At 47.0% G+C, this 13,293-nt stretch overlaps 2 protein-coding genes across 9 annotated transcripts in view; one reads left to right on the forward strand and one right to left on the reverse strand.

Moving 5' to 3' along the window:
* Positions 1–13,293, reverse strand: part of Anks1a (ankyrin repeat and sterile alpha motif domain containing 1A) — a 148,274-nt gene that overhangs the window by 83,069 nt on the left and 51,912 nt on the right. For 4 of the 8 annotated variants that reach the window (XM_051187142.1, XM_051187143.1, XM_051187144.1 and 1 more), the window contains exons 2-4: positions 7,859–7,939; positions 6,028–6,184; positions 3,868–3,930 (exon numbers count right to left, since the gene is read on the reverse strand). In XM_051187142.1, coding sequence (XP_051043099.1) covers positions 3,868–3,930; positions 6,028–6,184; positions 7,859–7,939 — 301 coding nt within the window. The remainder of the gene's footprint in view (positions 1–3,867; positions 3,931–6,027; positions 6,185–7,858; positions 7,940–13,293) is intronic. The other 4 variants (XM_051187145.1, XM_051187146.1, XM_051187147.1 and 1 more) reach the window with 1 other exon arrangement.
* Positions 8,347–8,872, forward strand: LOC127224230 (60S ribosomal protein L26-like). The gene has a single exon (XM_051187151.1). The coding sequence runs from the start codon at positions 8,384–8,386 to the stop codon at positions 8,819–8,821; it is 438 nt and encodes a 145-aa protein (XP_051043108.1). The 5' UTR covers positions 8,347–8,383; the 3' UTR covers positions 8,822–8,872.

Raw genomic sequence — 13,293 nt, forward strand, 5'->3', positions numbered from 1 at the left:
CCAGGCTGGCCTCGAACTCACAGAGATCCATCTGCCTCTGCCTTTCAAGTGCTGGAATTAAAGGTGTGTGCCACCAGTGCCTTGTTTGTATTTTAGCTTTCTTGAGCTTGTCTGTGGTGAGCACATCCCATGGCTCAGCATGGGCCACCACCACAGGCTGTTCTGGTTTCTTTTCAGAGCTGAGCACTGTTAGGTTAGAGGATCCTCTGATTGATTCATGGACCCTAGAGAGGGACAGGTATCCCGTGGAGAGCACAGATTCACATCACAGGCATGGGACATACTTCTGCTTCACCCCTTCTCAACAGCATATAATAATCATCTTACTCTGACCTGGGGGAAGGTCATGTGACCCCAGCTGGCCTTAAACTAGATGCTAAAGCTTTTCACTAAGCTTCATCCCCACTCTAACTTTTCCCTGCCTCAGTCAATAAGTCTCAGAAAACAGGCTTTACTCCTCTCTGCAGATTCCACTGAACTTCGGATCCTGTATGTGATTCACAAATATACACATTCATAAGTGAGCAGAGAAAATCATGCAGAAGTATTTCCACAGGGAGTATCCCGTCATGGTCGGGTTCACATGTTCCCCGTGGACAGAGGCCTGTGGTAAGGAGACAGAGCTGTAGCTGTCTGCAACTGCGGTGAAGGTTCTAGAGACATGACCAGGAAGAAAGGCAAAGCTGTGAGTACAAAGAAGATGGGAAAAAGAACAGTGACCCCACAAAGGCAAAGAAGAGTTCAGCCCCCTCCTGCAGCACAGAACTTGGACCAAAGTGGACAGCAGAAAGACAAGACAGCCTGGCTGAGAAACTGCAACCAGCAGCCCAGCGACATACACCAGGTAGCAGGTGATTCTGTTTGTTATTAGAAAACAAGTACAAAGCCAGATGAGTACATCTCAAAAGACTCACCTGGGAACTACACAGAGCTTAAAAATAACCAGTCACTGGTTCAATCTCAGACGCAGCAAAAAAAAAAAAAAAAAAAAAAAAAAGCTATTAAGAGTGTAAGGGTAGGTAAAACTAATATTTAAAATCCTTGCTGGTATGATAGGATGCACCTATAATCCTAGCACTCAGGAGACTGAGGTAGGAGGATAGAGGATCCCGAGTTCAAGACCAGCCTGGACTTCACAGCCAGAACTTGTCTCAAAACAAGGGCTGGGGGTATTTCACTCAGTGGCAGAATGGTTGTATATCTACCTTCAGTCCCCATTCCTCTAAGGAATGAAACCACCTGCAAGACCATTGTCATTAAGGAGACAATCTGTGACTTGAGGATATACTAGCAAGGGTATCATCCGTGGCATCCCTGTCCCACACAAGCAATCTAACCTAACCATCAAAGTAACAGCTTCATCATGCCTGGAGAGTGTAAGAATGACGGGAGAGGACAGAAAGGGATGCAGAAAGGAGGGACGGGAAGGGGAAAGGGAAGGAAACGAATGACTAATTGACATCATGAGGACAAGTGGCAAAATGTGAACACAGGCAGCATATTGGGAAACTTGGAATTTTCTTAATTTGGTGACTATATCAGGGTCTCCTTGCTGCCTTTGGACAAAGTCCTGCCACACTCCTGGCCAACCTGTTACTCACTACAATGCCCTCAGACTTTCAGTTAACTCTTCTACCTCAGCTCCAGGATACAGGTGTGCTCCTCCATGTTCAGCCTTATAAGTGAATGTCTTTGTGCTCAGATCTTAGGGGAAAACTAAGTTTTTGGAGCCAAGGTGTGAACAGCTTACTCTCAAGCACATTGTTGCACAGAGAGAGAGAGAGAGAAAATAAAGGGTGGGATGTTCAGTGCTCTGCACAAGAAGCAAACTGCACTCTGGGGTAGGAACCCTCTTGCCTAAAGCCCTTCCTTCTGAGGGAAAGCTCTCCAGCAGCCTCTGCTGCTCCTAATGCTGTCAGGCAGGTCCTTCTACTCTGGGACGTGAATGGTCAGAAAAACTGGTCTGCCCTAAAAACGAGTTCACCTATGCTTCTTGCTTTGTGACAGCCAGACCAAGGGGGAGCCATCTTAGAAGGGGTACCTGGTCCCCACGGTTCTACTGTAGCTGATGGAGAGGAAGAGTGCTGAAAGGAAGCAGCAGAGCTTGGGAAGCCCACATCTGCTTCTAAGTCTGTACTTGGGCCAGATAGGACTTAGCATTCACATATGCTTGAGTAAAGCAATTCCTAGCCATGGGCCAGGCTAGTTAAACCCCATTCAGATGGGACAAAACCCAGCAGTGTGGGACCAAGTCTGCATCCTCAACAAACACAAGCCAGCTCAACCCTCGGTGCTGTGTGCACACTCAAGGGAAGAAGGCACAAGGTGGGCAGCCCTTCCAGACATGAATGTTCACTGACTTGAAAACCTATTTTCTTTTCTGTTCACAAAATCAAACACTAGGAAAAGCACTTTCAAGAACCAAGGGTGCAGCATTTAATCCACGCTCGAGAAGCCAATTTAATCACATGTGGGAATGGTCACCTCAGGTCCCTTCCTCACTAAACCAAAGCTTGGGCACACCAAGTGACACTTCACTAATTGCCTGCCGGCACTGGAAAAAGCCCTCCAAAACAAGCCCATGACATGTGACGGGAGGGCCGGTGCCAATGCTGGGGGCAGCGCATGCTCCCCTTCCCCAGGACAGGTACACTCTGAACAAGCACAGAGCACCCACCAGGACAATGCAGCGTCCAGAAAGGCTTCAGGCTGCGCTGAGAGTAGCTTTAAGCTGGGAGGACAGCCCAGGTGGGAGGGTGCCAGCTGGATCTCAGCATCCGTGTACAAAGCAGGATAGGCGGTAAGTACTCGAGCACTGAGGAGGTGAATCCTGGGGACTCCCCTGCCAGCCAGTCAGCAAGATCAGCAAGCTCCAGGCTCAGTGAGAGACCCTGGCTCAAAAATTAAGGTACAGAGTGACTGGGGAAGACACTCAATATCGACCTCTGGCACACACACACTGGGAGAAGAGGGGGTTAGAGGAGAGGGGAACTGGGAGCATTGAGAGAAAGAGACAGAAACAGATTGGGGAGAGACAAGAGACAGAAAAAAAAAAAAAAAAAAAAAAGCACGTGCATGCGCACTAGCCCCAAATTCATCTGAATAAAACTCAGGGACATAAATTTAGCATGTGAGGGAACAAGGAGCCATACCTACCACCTACTAAGCTCTGCCTCTTTACGGAGAAGTCTCCTGGAGAGACAGTAGCTGGTCATGTAGGTCTAGCAAACCACTGTTGTCCCCAGTCACCAGGCCAGCACTCTGCAGATCCTGTGGCAGAGCCCTCCTGGGCCCACAGTGACAAAGCAGAAAGAGAAGAGACACTAGAGAGTGGACAGAGCTATGAAGCACCATGCGGAAAGGCACACACCCAGGAAGAGAGGGCGGCAGCGACAGCTTCTGAAAGAATGAAGTGCGGTCACCTATGTCCCCCACACCACCACTGTGGCCACGAAAACCTGAAAAAAAGTCAGACTCTACTTCAAAAGACAGGCGAGAGCAGATGAAAAGGAAAAAGCTTAACACGTCAATCATTTCCTGTGCTTATGGAAAGTGAGTGGATTTGTTTGATGGGCCTCTTTGCTGAATTCCCATGACCTTCCGAGTTGCATACAACAGGCTTACGGTGAGGTCCTACTTCCTACTCCCACTGCTTCAGATGTCCCAACCTTTCCTGGACTGGATGGTTTTAAAAATAAAGCCTCAGACCCTGTGCTGCAGTTTCCCTACAGAAGCCAAAAGCAGATGGGCTGAGGCAGGCAGCTGGAGGGTGATAAAGAGGAGCCTGGGCAGGCGGACAGAGGACCACAGCAGAGGCGCAGCGTAGAGAAACAGGACCATGTGGGGTCCTGGCCGTGATGTACACACCTTGGCATTGATATAAGGGTCAAAGGGGCCGTACTTTTTGAGTTCTTTGATTTCAAGAGCATTCTATAAAAAGGAGAGGAAAACACAATGTGATGATAAAATGGATGAAATATATCAAAGCAAAATGTAGCCCTTGGGGTCAAGGCTAAACAACCTAGACCTGAGCTTGGGGTACCTGAGGGAGTTAAAGAGAGAGCAGCTCCAGGGACCTCACTATTACCTAGGTATCCACTGGAGCCACATTAATGGCTTTAAAATCATTGTCCTGTTTGTAACGGCTTAAATCCATTTGGTTCTTCCAGCTATTTTGTACACCCTGCCCAGTCCCTGCCAGCAATATTCAAAGCACTGGGCTGGCATCCACCTATCCTTGCCTACTCCAGGCAGGATGCAGCTGTGAGCAAGACAAGCTAGCATGCTCAAGTGGCTCAAAAACCCAAGCAGCTGTGTTTCAAGGCAAAGTGGGCGAAGACAGGATTAGAAATGATTGCTGAAAATTGCTGAAGTGAGAAGGACTTCAATGGGTGGGCAGTTTTTCAACATTGAAGAATATTAGTTATAAGCAAGCTTCTCAATCATTTCTTTCAGAGAGAAAGAAACTGTTGTTTCAATCAGGAGAGCTGCACTTAGGTCTAAAGAGGCACACGTGAGACCAGCGTCATACACAGGCATCCTTACCCACCCAGAACCCCCACAGGTGAGGGAATGGCAGGCTGACAGACCGCTACCCACACCCAGTCTCCAAATGGAGGCACCTGGGACTCTCATGGTTTCCCTCCTCAGATAGAGCTGCCGCTCTCAGAATCGAGCCATGCTCTGCCAGCTCAGAGGAAGCCTGTGTGGGCCTTGCTGATAAGTGGACTTGCCAGATGGCATCCTAAATTTTGAGGAAGACCCTGATGCTCCAAAGCATGGAACTACCTTCTCGAGCAAGTGAGTGAGCCAACCCTGCACTCACTGAGCAGAGCAGTCTTGTGTGCACTGTAGGAGCCCAGTGACAAACACCCTCTCCGCAGAGGACCTGAATCCTGGGACCCAAACTACAGAGATGGGCAGTCACAAGAGCCTTCATGACAAAGTCTCTTCTTTCCAAACAACAAAGAAGCTATCCTAAGAACACTTAAATGCAGAGGCCTTGTAAGGTTTTCTCTTCTCTCTCTCTCTTTTTTTCTTTTCAAATTAGGGTCTCATGTTGTAGTCTAGGTTTAACTGGAACCTCTGAACTTTCTACCTCAACCTTTTGAGTGTGGGGATGCAGGCTGTACACCAACCACCAGAGCTACATCAGATAATTTTTTTTCTCTTTCTTCTTTTCCCTTCATCCCTCCCTTTCTTCTCTCTTTCCCTCCCTTCCTCCCCTAGGCAAGGTCTCATGTAGCCCAGGCTGGCCTTTGACCAAAGATGATCTTGAAACTCTTGATTCTTCAGTCTGCACTTCCCAAGTGCTGAGATTACAGGCATGTGTCATCAAATCCAGCTAAGTAGTTTTCCTTAAATGCTGCCTTTCTGTGTTCTAATAACTCTGTTTTTTCAGCGTATGCTAGAAGTGATCTTCGTTTTGCTGGGTCACCTCTGACCTGCATCCACATGGTTTTGAGTTGTGAGCTTACTTTATCAACACCAACACAAATAATTTCACTTCTACACATTCCAATATATGTAAAATAACAAGTGAGCTCACAGGGCATTGACAAACACCAGGAATATTATGCTGCATGTTGATGGCAAAGCACAAATCATAATTATGTAATCCCTTGAGTTTGAAACTAACTCTACATAATTTTGAAAGATTTGCATCCAATTTTATACTGTGAGTCTATGCATGTGTATGTAAGTGCACGTGTGAAATTCTAGCTCAAACCTACATTTGTCAACTGCATATAAAATGCATCTTCCAGGCCTGTCGTGATGGCACATGCCTTTGATCCCAGTAGCCTTGGACTTAGATCAAAGTCCTGGTCTACAGAGTGCATTCCAGACAGCCAGGGCTACTCAAAGAAACCCTATCTTGAAAAACAAAAACAAACAATTCCAGAACAGGTTCAGCCCACTACTACTGATGACAGGGTCAGGCCTAGGGAATGGAGCTATACATGCCCTGGGACAGAATGAGGTGCAGTCTGGCCACAGCTGAGGGAGGAGGACAGTCTTTCTCCCAACCTGTTCGTTGACTCTGGTGTGTGAGGGCCCTTGGTGGATGAGCAAGCGCACTATCTGGGCGTCTCCTTTCCACGCTGCCAAGTGCAGCGGGTAGCAGCCTTTTGAGTCAGCAACATTGGTCAGCGCGTCGTTCCTCAGGAGAACCTCAACCACATCCCTAGAAAGCAAAAATCAACCATGAGCTCATAGGACCAGAAGTCTTTCCATGGGTGTGCTGCAGAGCCCTGACTTCTCTTCCTGATGGCTAGCATGGGTGTGCTGCAGAGTGCTGTGACATCACCTCTCGATGGCTAGCCTCCTCCTCTGAGCTCATTGCCAGATCGTCTAAAGCCCCACAGCCACTGGTGAGGCTGCTAGGCCGACTGTGCAGAGTAAATGACTCACCTTCCTTGATAATCCATCTATTCCCTACTACTTTGAAAATGCTGGACTCCTTGCCTAAACTGTGCATTACTCCCTGGTTTGCAATATTTAAATAGCACTCAGCATTTACATAAAAGCAGTTAAACAAGGCAAGAGATGTTGTTCACTAGCTATTCCAATGCCTTGGGGAGGTGGGAGCTGAGAGAAGACAGAGCAATTATCAATGTCACAGACATATGCTGGATGCACAGAGCATCACCTCATAGCTCCAAGAACACTGGCTTTCTTCTTAGTGACATAAGGCCAAAGAAAACCTGGCTAGCAAATTGCCACCTTTGAGTGGCAGTCACTCAAAGGAGTCACACTAATTTGGACTTTCCCAACTGCTTGAGAGGAGCCTCAGTAGATTTCTTTTCTTCCTTTATGCGTATACCATGTGCCATGGAGCACGTATGGAAGTCGGGGGACAATTTCAGGAGTCATTTCTCTATATCTACCATGTGGGTCCCAGGGATAAAAGTCCAGTCACTGGGCACACAGCAAGTGCTGTACCCTAGGAACCATCTCCCCAGCCCTAGATTTTAGCTTTAAAGTAATTTTAGGAAAGAAACAGTGTCCATGTTCAATTTGAGAAGAGTTCAATGCTGAAGCAAACTGCCAAGTGGTCACACATTAGACAAGCGACAGAATCTTCAGTGTGCGGGCCTGTTCCTTTCTCGTATAAAATGAGGGTGTGTGTTAACAGCAAAGCAGGAGATCAGCACCAAAGAGAAGAAAGGTCAGGAAGATCTCAGCAAGCCCCTGGTCTACCACCAGAACTAGACCCACACAGCTCCTCTTCCCAGGACCTTGTTTCTGGCTCTCAACACCATCTTCTCTGTCCCCCTTGTTTTCTGCTCTTCCACTTCTGGGAAAACCCACCCCAGACCCCATGACTGCACCTGTGCTGTGCCGAGCCTTTGGTGTCAGTCCAGTGATGACTCTCAGCAAGGAACTCTCAGCTCCCAAGTTCATCTATTTCCCACTCAAGTTCTAATACCTCCTTAGACTTAGCAGGGTTAAGTGGGCCACATACATGTTTTCCCTCTCTATTAGGAAGCTGATCTTGTGGGGGGAAGAATGACAGCTATCCTGATGGAAAGCCCCTCCCTGCCATCTACTGTGTTCATCAGGGGGGTGGACAAGATGTTCATGATCTGCCTGCCCCGAGTCTGGTCTTCACAGTCATCACTGTTGTGAGACACTGGAACACTCTAGACAGGAAGAGATCATTAGGAGAAAAGGTGAAATTCACTTCTGTCTAAAGATCTTTCTGGAGGTGGGGCAGAAAAAGATGCTTACATCATTCACCGGAGAGGAACTCGGTGTCTGCATGGTTTGTGTGGACTCTGCTTCTCTCTGTCCTCTTAGGAGACAGAGAGACATCTGAGCTGGGTTCCATAGGGTGGGCAGGGGTCCTGGCACTTACCTGTGGCCATTCAAAGCAGCGTGGTGTAGTGGAGTATAGCCCGTGCTATCTACACAGTTCACATTCGGCCCTCTCCACATGCTGGTGAGAAAAAGAGAGGGAGATTTTAAAGGCTGAAGAGACAGCTACCTAATGGTATAGTAGATAACCAAACTGGGAGAAGCTCCCACCAACTGCGGACAGTGGTACACAGCACCTAGAGTGGTCTAATGAGCAAGGAGCTAATGAGAAAGGCTCAGTGTCAACCCAAGGGCCAGCTCTGCACCTGTTGGCTCACCTGAACTGCATCACTTGCTCAGTTTTGATCTTAGGCCCCTGAATGCTCCCAACTCACAGAAATGTCACCCAAAGAACACAAAAGCAAACCACCCAGCCACACATGGGTGCTGAGCATCACCCTGTTCTGCTGAGTGACATCGGGAGCTACCTCAATACAGATCACAGATCAAGGCAGCACTTGACAGTGTCAAAAGTGCATCAGGCGTTCTTTCCTTTTGTGGCCATCGCTGGATCGCAGCCGCCAAAATGAAGTTCAATCCCTTCGTGACTTCTGACCGAAGCAAGAACCGCAAACAGCATTTCAATGCACCTTCTCACATTCGGAGGAAGATCATGTCTTCCCCTCTTTCCAAAGAGCTGAGACAGAAGTACAATGTTCGATCTATGCCCATTCGAAAGGATGATGAAGTTCAGGTTGACCGAGGACACTACAGAGGTCAGCAGATTGGCAAAGTGGTCCAGGTGTACAGGAAGAAATATGTCATCTATATTGAACAAGTACATGGAGAAAAGGCTAATGGCACAACTGTCCATGTGGGCATCCACCCCAGCAAGGTGGTTATCACCAGGCTAAAGCTGGACAAAGACCGCAAGAAGATCCTGGAAAGGAAAGCCAAGTCTCGACAAGTAGGAAAGGAGAAGGGCAAATACAAGGAAGAAACGATTGAGAAGATGCAGGAGTAGGGGCGTCTCATACACAGATTTCATTAAAGACTGTTTAAGTTAAAAAAAAAAAAAAAAAGTGCATCAGGATACATGAGTGGAAACATAAACTCGACTGTGTCCCCTTCCTTCAAAAAGACAGTTGGCTAAGGGGAATAGTAGATTTTGAATTCACAGGTTCAACTATTGTGGGTTGAAATAGGCATTAAAAATGCACCTCTACTGAACATACATAGCCCTCTTTCTTATAACCCAAACAATACAGTCTAAAACCTGTTTGCACAAGGCTGGCAATAAGTGGTCCATGCCTTTGATCCCAGCACTGCAGAGGCAAGGTGATCTCTGAGATCTCTGAAAGAAAACAACAACAACAAATGCCATTTACAGAGCAATCAAGAGGTGGTGGCAAGAACACAGGAGTATGTATGTGGATAACATCTAGTTCATATACACCATTTCACACAAGGGATTCCTGGAGTCAACCTCCTGGACACTCACTGATAAACCACTACACCTTCTCTGTAGATGTTTGTGTACCCAATGACAAAACCTATAGCTTGAGGGTCTCATCTCCATAAGAAACACCATATAGGGAAACAATGTTACCTCCTTCAACTCTCAAAACCCTAATTCCGACTTGACTCCCATCTCCCTGCACATGCCAGAGCCTCAAAAGTCGTCAGGCCCTCACTTGTTTCTGACTCTGCCAGCACTGATGGTGGCAGGCAGCCCCTCTCTAACATTTATTTTTATGGTTTTAGAGATCAAACACAAGGTCTCACTCAAGTTGCTAGGTAACTATTCTGAGCTACATCCCGCCCTTTCCTTTTTAAAGTGTTATCAGGGGCAGTTGTTTAATCAAAATACGTTTTTGGCATCTATAAAAATAACCGGCTTTCATGTCCAGTGGCCTGAGCACACCGTTCCTACAGCTTCTATATTAAGCTGCTCTCATTCTTGGAGTGACCTTATCTGTTGCCACCTGTGAGAGCCTGGCTGGTACACACTGTGCAGTGTGTCTGCTCTGGAACACAACACTTGAATTTTCACGTCTATGTTTGTGAGGTTGGCCCAGAGGTTCTGCCTTTTCATATCACTGTAAGTTGATAGATAGTGTCAGTACTCAGATTGGGTCAGAAATCAGCTTGGCTGTTGTCCACTCATTAAAAAAAAGTCATTATGCTGATTGTTTGAGATTTGCTTTTATGTGCATGGGTGTTTTACCTGCATGTGTGTGTTTGCATCACCTGTGTGCCTGGTGCCTAGAGGGGTCTGGAGAGAGTGCTGAGGTCCCTGGAACTACAGATGGCTGTGAGGCACCACACATGTGCTGGGAATTAAACACTGGTCCTCTGCAGGAGCTGCAGATGTTATTAGCCACTGAGCATCTCTCCAGTCCTATCTGATTTTTTATTTGGGAACTAGGACGTAGCAGTAAAACCATCTTTCACACAGAGCCTTCCAGCCTGGGTGCTAGAAGCAGGATCCTTACAGAAACAGCTTGGAAACAAGCTCAGTTACAACTACAGCCCAGGCTGAGCCGTCCATCACCCCAGCTACCTGCTCTGAGTAAAAACGACCATAGCAAGTGTCCAAAGCTATCAAAATCAAATACAGCAGAGAACTGATCAGGACAGTTCATTCCATCCCTGCTTAAAGTCTAAAAGATTTTTACACTCACTGGGGGTTGCGGGGCATAGAACAACTTCTGGACATTGCTTCTCTCCTTCCTCCTGGTGGCCAAATTCAATCGCAGGGCTTGGCAACCAGCACTTTACTTGCTGAGCCACTTTACTCCCCCCCCCCCACACAACCTAAAGTTTAATAAACGGGGGGGGGGGGGACCTCGACTGGTGGTGGTGGCGGCAGCGGCGGCGGCAGCAGCGGTGGCAGAGGAGTGTGTCTTTAATCCCAGGACTAGGGAGACAGAGGCAGGCAGATCTCTGTGAGTCTGAGGCCAGCCTGGTCTACAGAGAGAGTTCCAGGACAGCTAAACAAAAACAAAAACAAAAATCTCACACCTCACAGATGGATTCAGCCCTAGGAAGAAAGGACAGATCTCACCAGCTGTCAAAATTGAGGTATTATTTTTTTCCTTTGCTTTCTTTTTGTTGTGTGGGATGGTGGTGGCAGGTTCTCATCATGCAGTCCAGGATGGCCTCAAACTCAGTCTGTCTGCCTCAGGCTCCCAAACACTGGGATCACACGGACAATCACATTTAGCTTTTTGAGAAATTCATAGAGGAGGGAGGCAGAGGCCAACCTTCAGTGTTTTCCTTGGGGATGTCTATCTTTTTTCTCTTGAGACAAGCTCTCTCACTAGGATCTGAAGTTCACCCATTAAACTAGATGGGTGGTCAGTAAATGGGCCCAGTGACCCACATTTCAATCCTGCCACTGGGATTGTAAGCGTGTGCCACCACACCTTATTCAGTGCTGGGGACTGAGTACAGGTCTTCATGATTGCATGGCCAGGCACTTTACTGACCTGAATCATCCCCTCAGCCCGGGAATGCTGATGCATGCCAAAAAGAATACAAACTATAGCCTAATGTATGACTTTCTACTTGTCTGGTCAACAGAAGAGAGTGGAATCACCAAGAGTTTGTGGAAGCAAGCACTGCAGTGAGACAAGTTTAAGTTAGTAAGTTCTGTTAGGAAGACAATTTGGCAGCATTTATCAAAACCAAAAATAGCATTCACTTGGAGCCAGCAACTTTACTTCCAGGCAACCATCCAACAGAAACACTGTACATGTGCACCAAGCACAAGCTCACATAGTATCACTTCCCTGAAGAGTACAGTACTAAAGCCCAAGCACACCAACAGACAAGCAGTTACGATGATGACGGACCCACAAAATGAATACAACACAGCCACTGACAATGCAATGGAAAGCTGGGCTTGTGTGTCCCGACCTGAGTGCAGCATGCTGAAAGCCTGGGAAGGGATCTCACTGAAATGTAAGCACCCCCTTTTTACAGACACACAGGACACAAATGCTCTGGAAATGGGTGAGAGTGGAAGACTGCTCACCACGCACTGTTCTTAGTGGTGGCCTTGAAGGCACTGAAGAATGATGATCAGACACTTCCATGTTGACACAGTAGTGTCCCACGGCATTCAGAACCTCACTGTGGCTTTTGCGTGGAAGAACGGATACATGCAAACAAAAGCACTGAGGTGTTCCTAACAAGCAGCTGAGTGTATGGCACGCCTCTCCAGGAAGCCCCAGAGAGTGATTCAGAACCCGCAGGAAGGAAGTGTTCTCTAGGAGCCCACTGAGCAGCCACAGAAACAAGCAGCAGACAAAAAGCCTAAGTAATGGGAGAAACACCTGTAAGTCATGTACCTGAGAAGAAGCTAACATCTGAAACACACAGACTCAAATGACTGCACGAAAACAAGCCAATTTAAAGATGGGCAAAGAACACAAAAACACATCTTTATTATTGTGACAGGGCCTCATGTAGCCCAGAATGGCCTTGAACTCTTGGTCATTCTGTTTCTACCTTCTAAAAGTGGGGGAAACAGGCTATTCCCAACTCTGTAAAGCTATTTTATACAAGACATATGAATGGTCAACAGGTAAATGAAAAAAAAATTAATGTCACTAATTATTAAGAAAATGCAAACCCAAACTTATGTGACATTATTTTGTGTCTGTCAGAATAGCCACTGGGGGAGGGGGGGAGACACGTAAGAGCTGTGAAGGTTGTAAAAACACCCTTGACACTGCTCATGGGAATGTAAACTCATAGAGCCATATGGACTAAAGAAATATTGCAAGAATTACCCCAGGACCCAGCAACCCCACTACTATGTATGAGCACCCACTCAAAGCAATGAAGTGAGCATTGGGAATGAGATGTGGGCACTCCCACACTTGGGACACAGAGTCAACAGGAGGGTCCACTAACAGATGATCATGAACAGAAAGAGGAATCCTATTTAGCCCTGAAGGACTAATAAATTAACCTGAAGGACACTCTGCTGAATGAAATGGGCCAGCTACAGACACCATACAGACTCACTTAGATCCAGAATCTCAAGTGGAACCCAGAAGCTTTTCGAGTCCTTCTATGACATGCACATTTAAAACACTGTAGCACATGAACTTCATTCACATTGTTGATTTAAAGATGAGTAAAAAGAAAATGAAATGTGTGGGATCTGTGTGAACTGACATTGGGGCTATATTTTCACTATAGTGAGCCTGAGGCATATTCCCCACACTCTCAACCCATTTTTAATACCAAACTTGCCTAGCTGTATTTGATGATAAAAGGAGGATGGAAAGAAAATGACCTTGGAAAGCTAGAAGAGATGGTGCTCACAGAGGGATTCTACTATAGAACAGCTCACTAGAGTCCAAGAGCAAGTCACAAACCACATCTCTGAGAGATTGGAACCACTGGTTAGACAGCTCTTGGCACCCCCTCCAGAGAAGGACTTCTGACTATTATTAGAACGCCGTGAAGGAGATGGGAAGG

This window comes from Phodopus roborovskii, unplaced genomic scaffold, assembly GCF_943737965.1.
Source record: "Phodopus roborovskii unplaced genomic scaffold, PHOROB, whole genome shotgun sequence".
Lineage (NCBI taxonomy): Eukaryota > Metazoa > Chordata > Mammalia > Rodentia > Cricetidae > Phodopus > Phodopus roborovskii.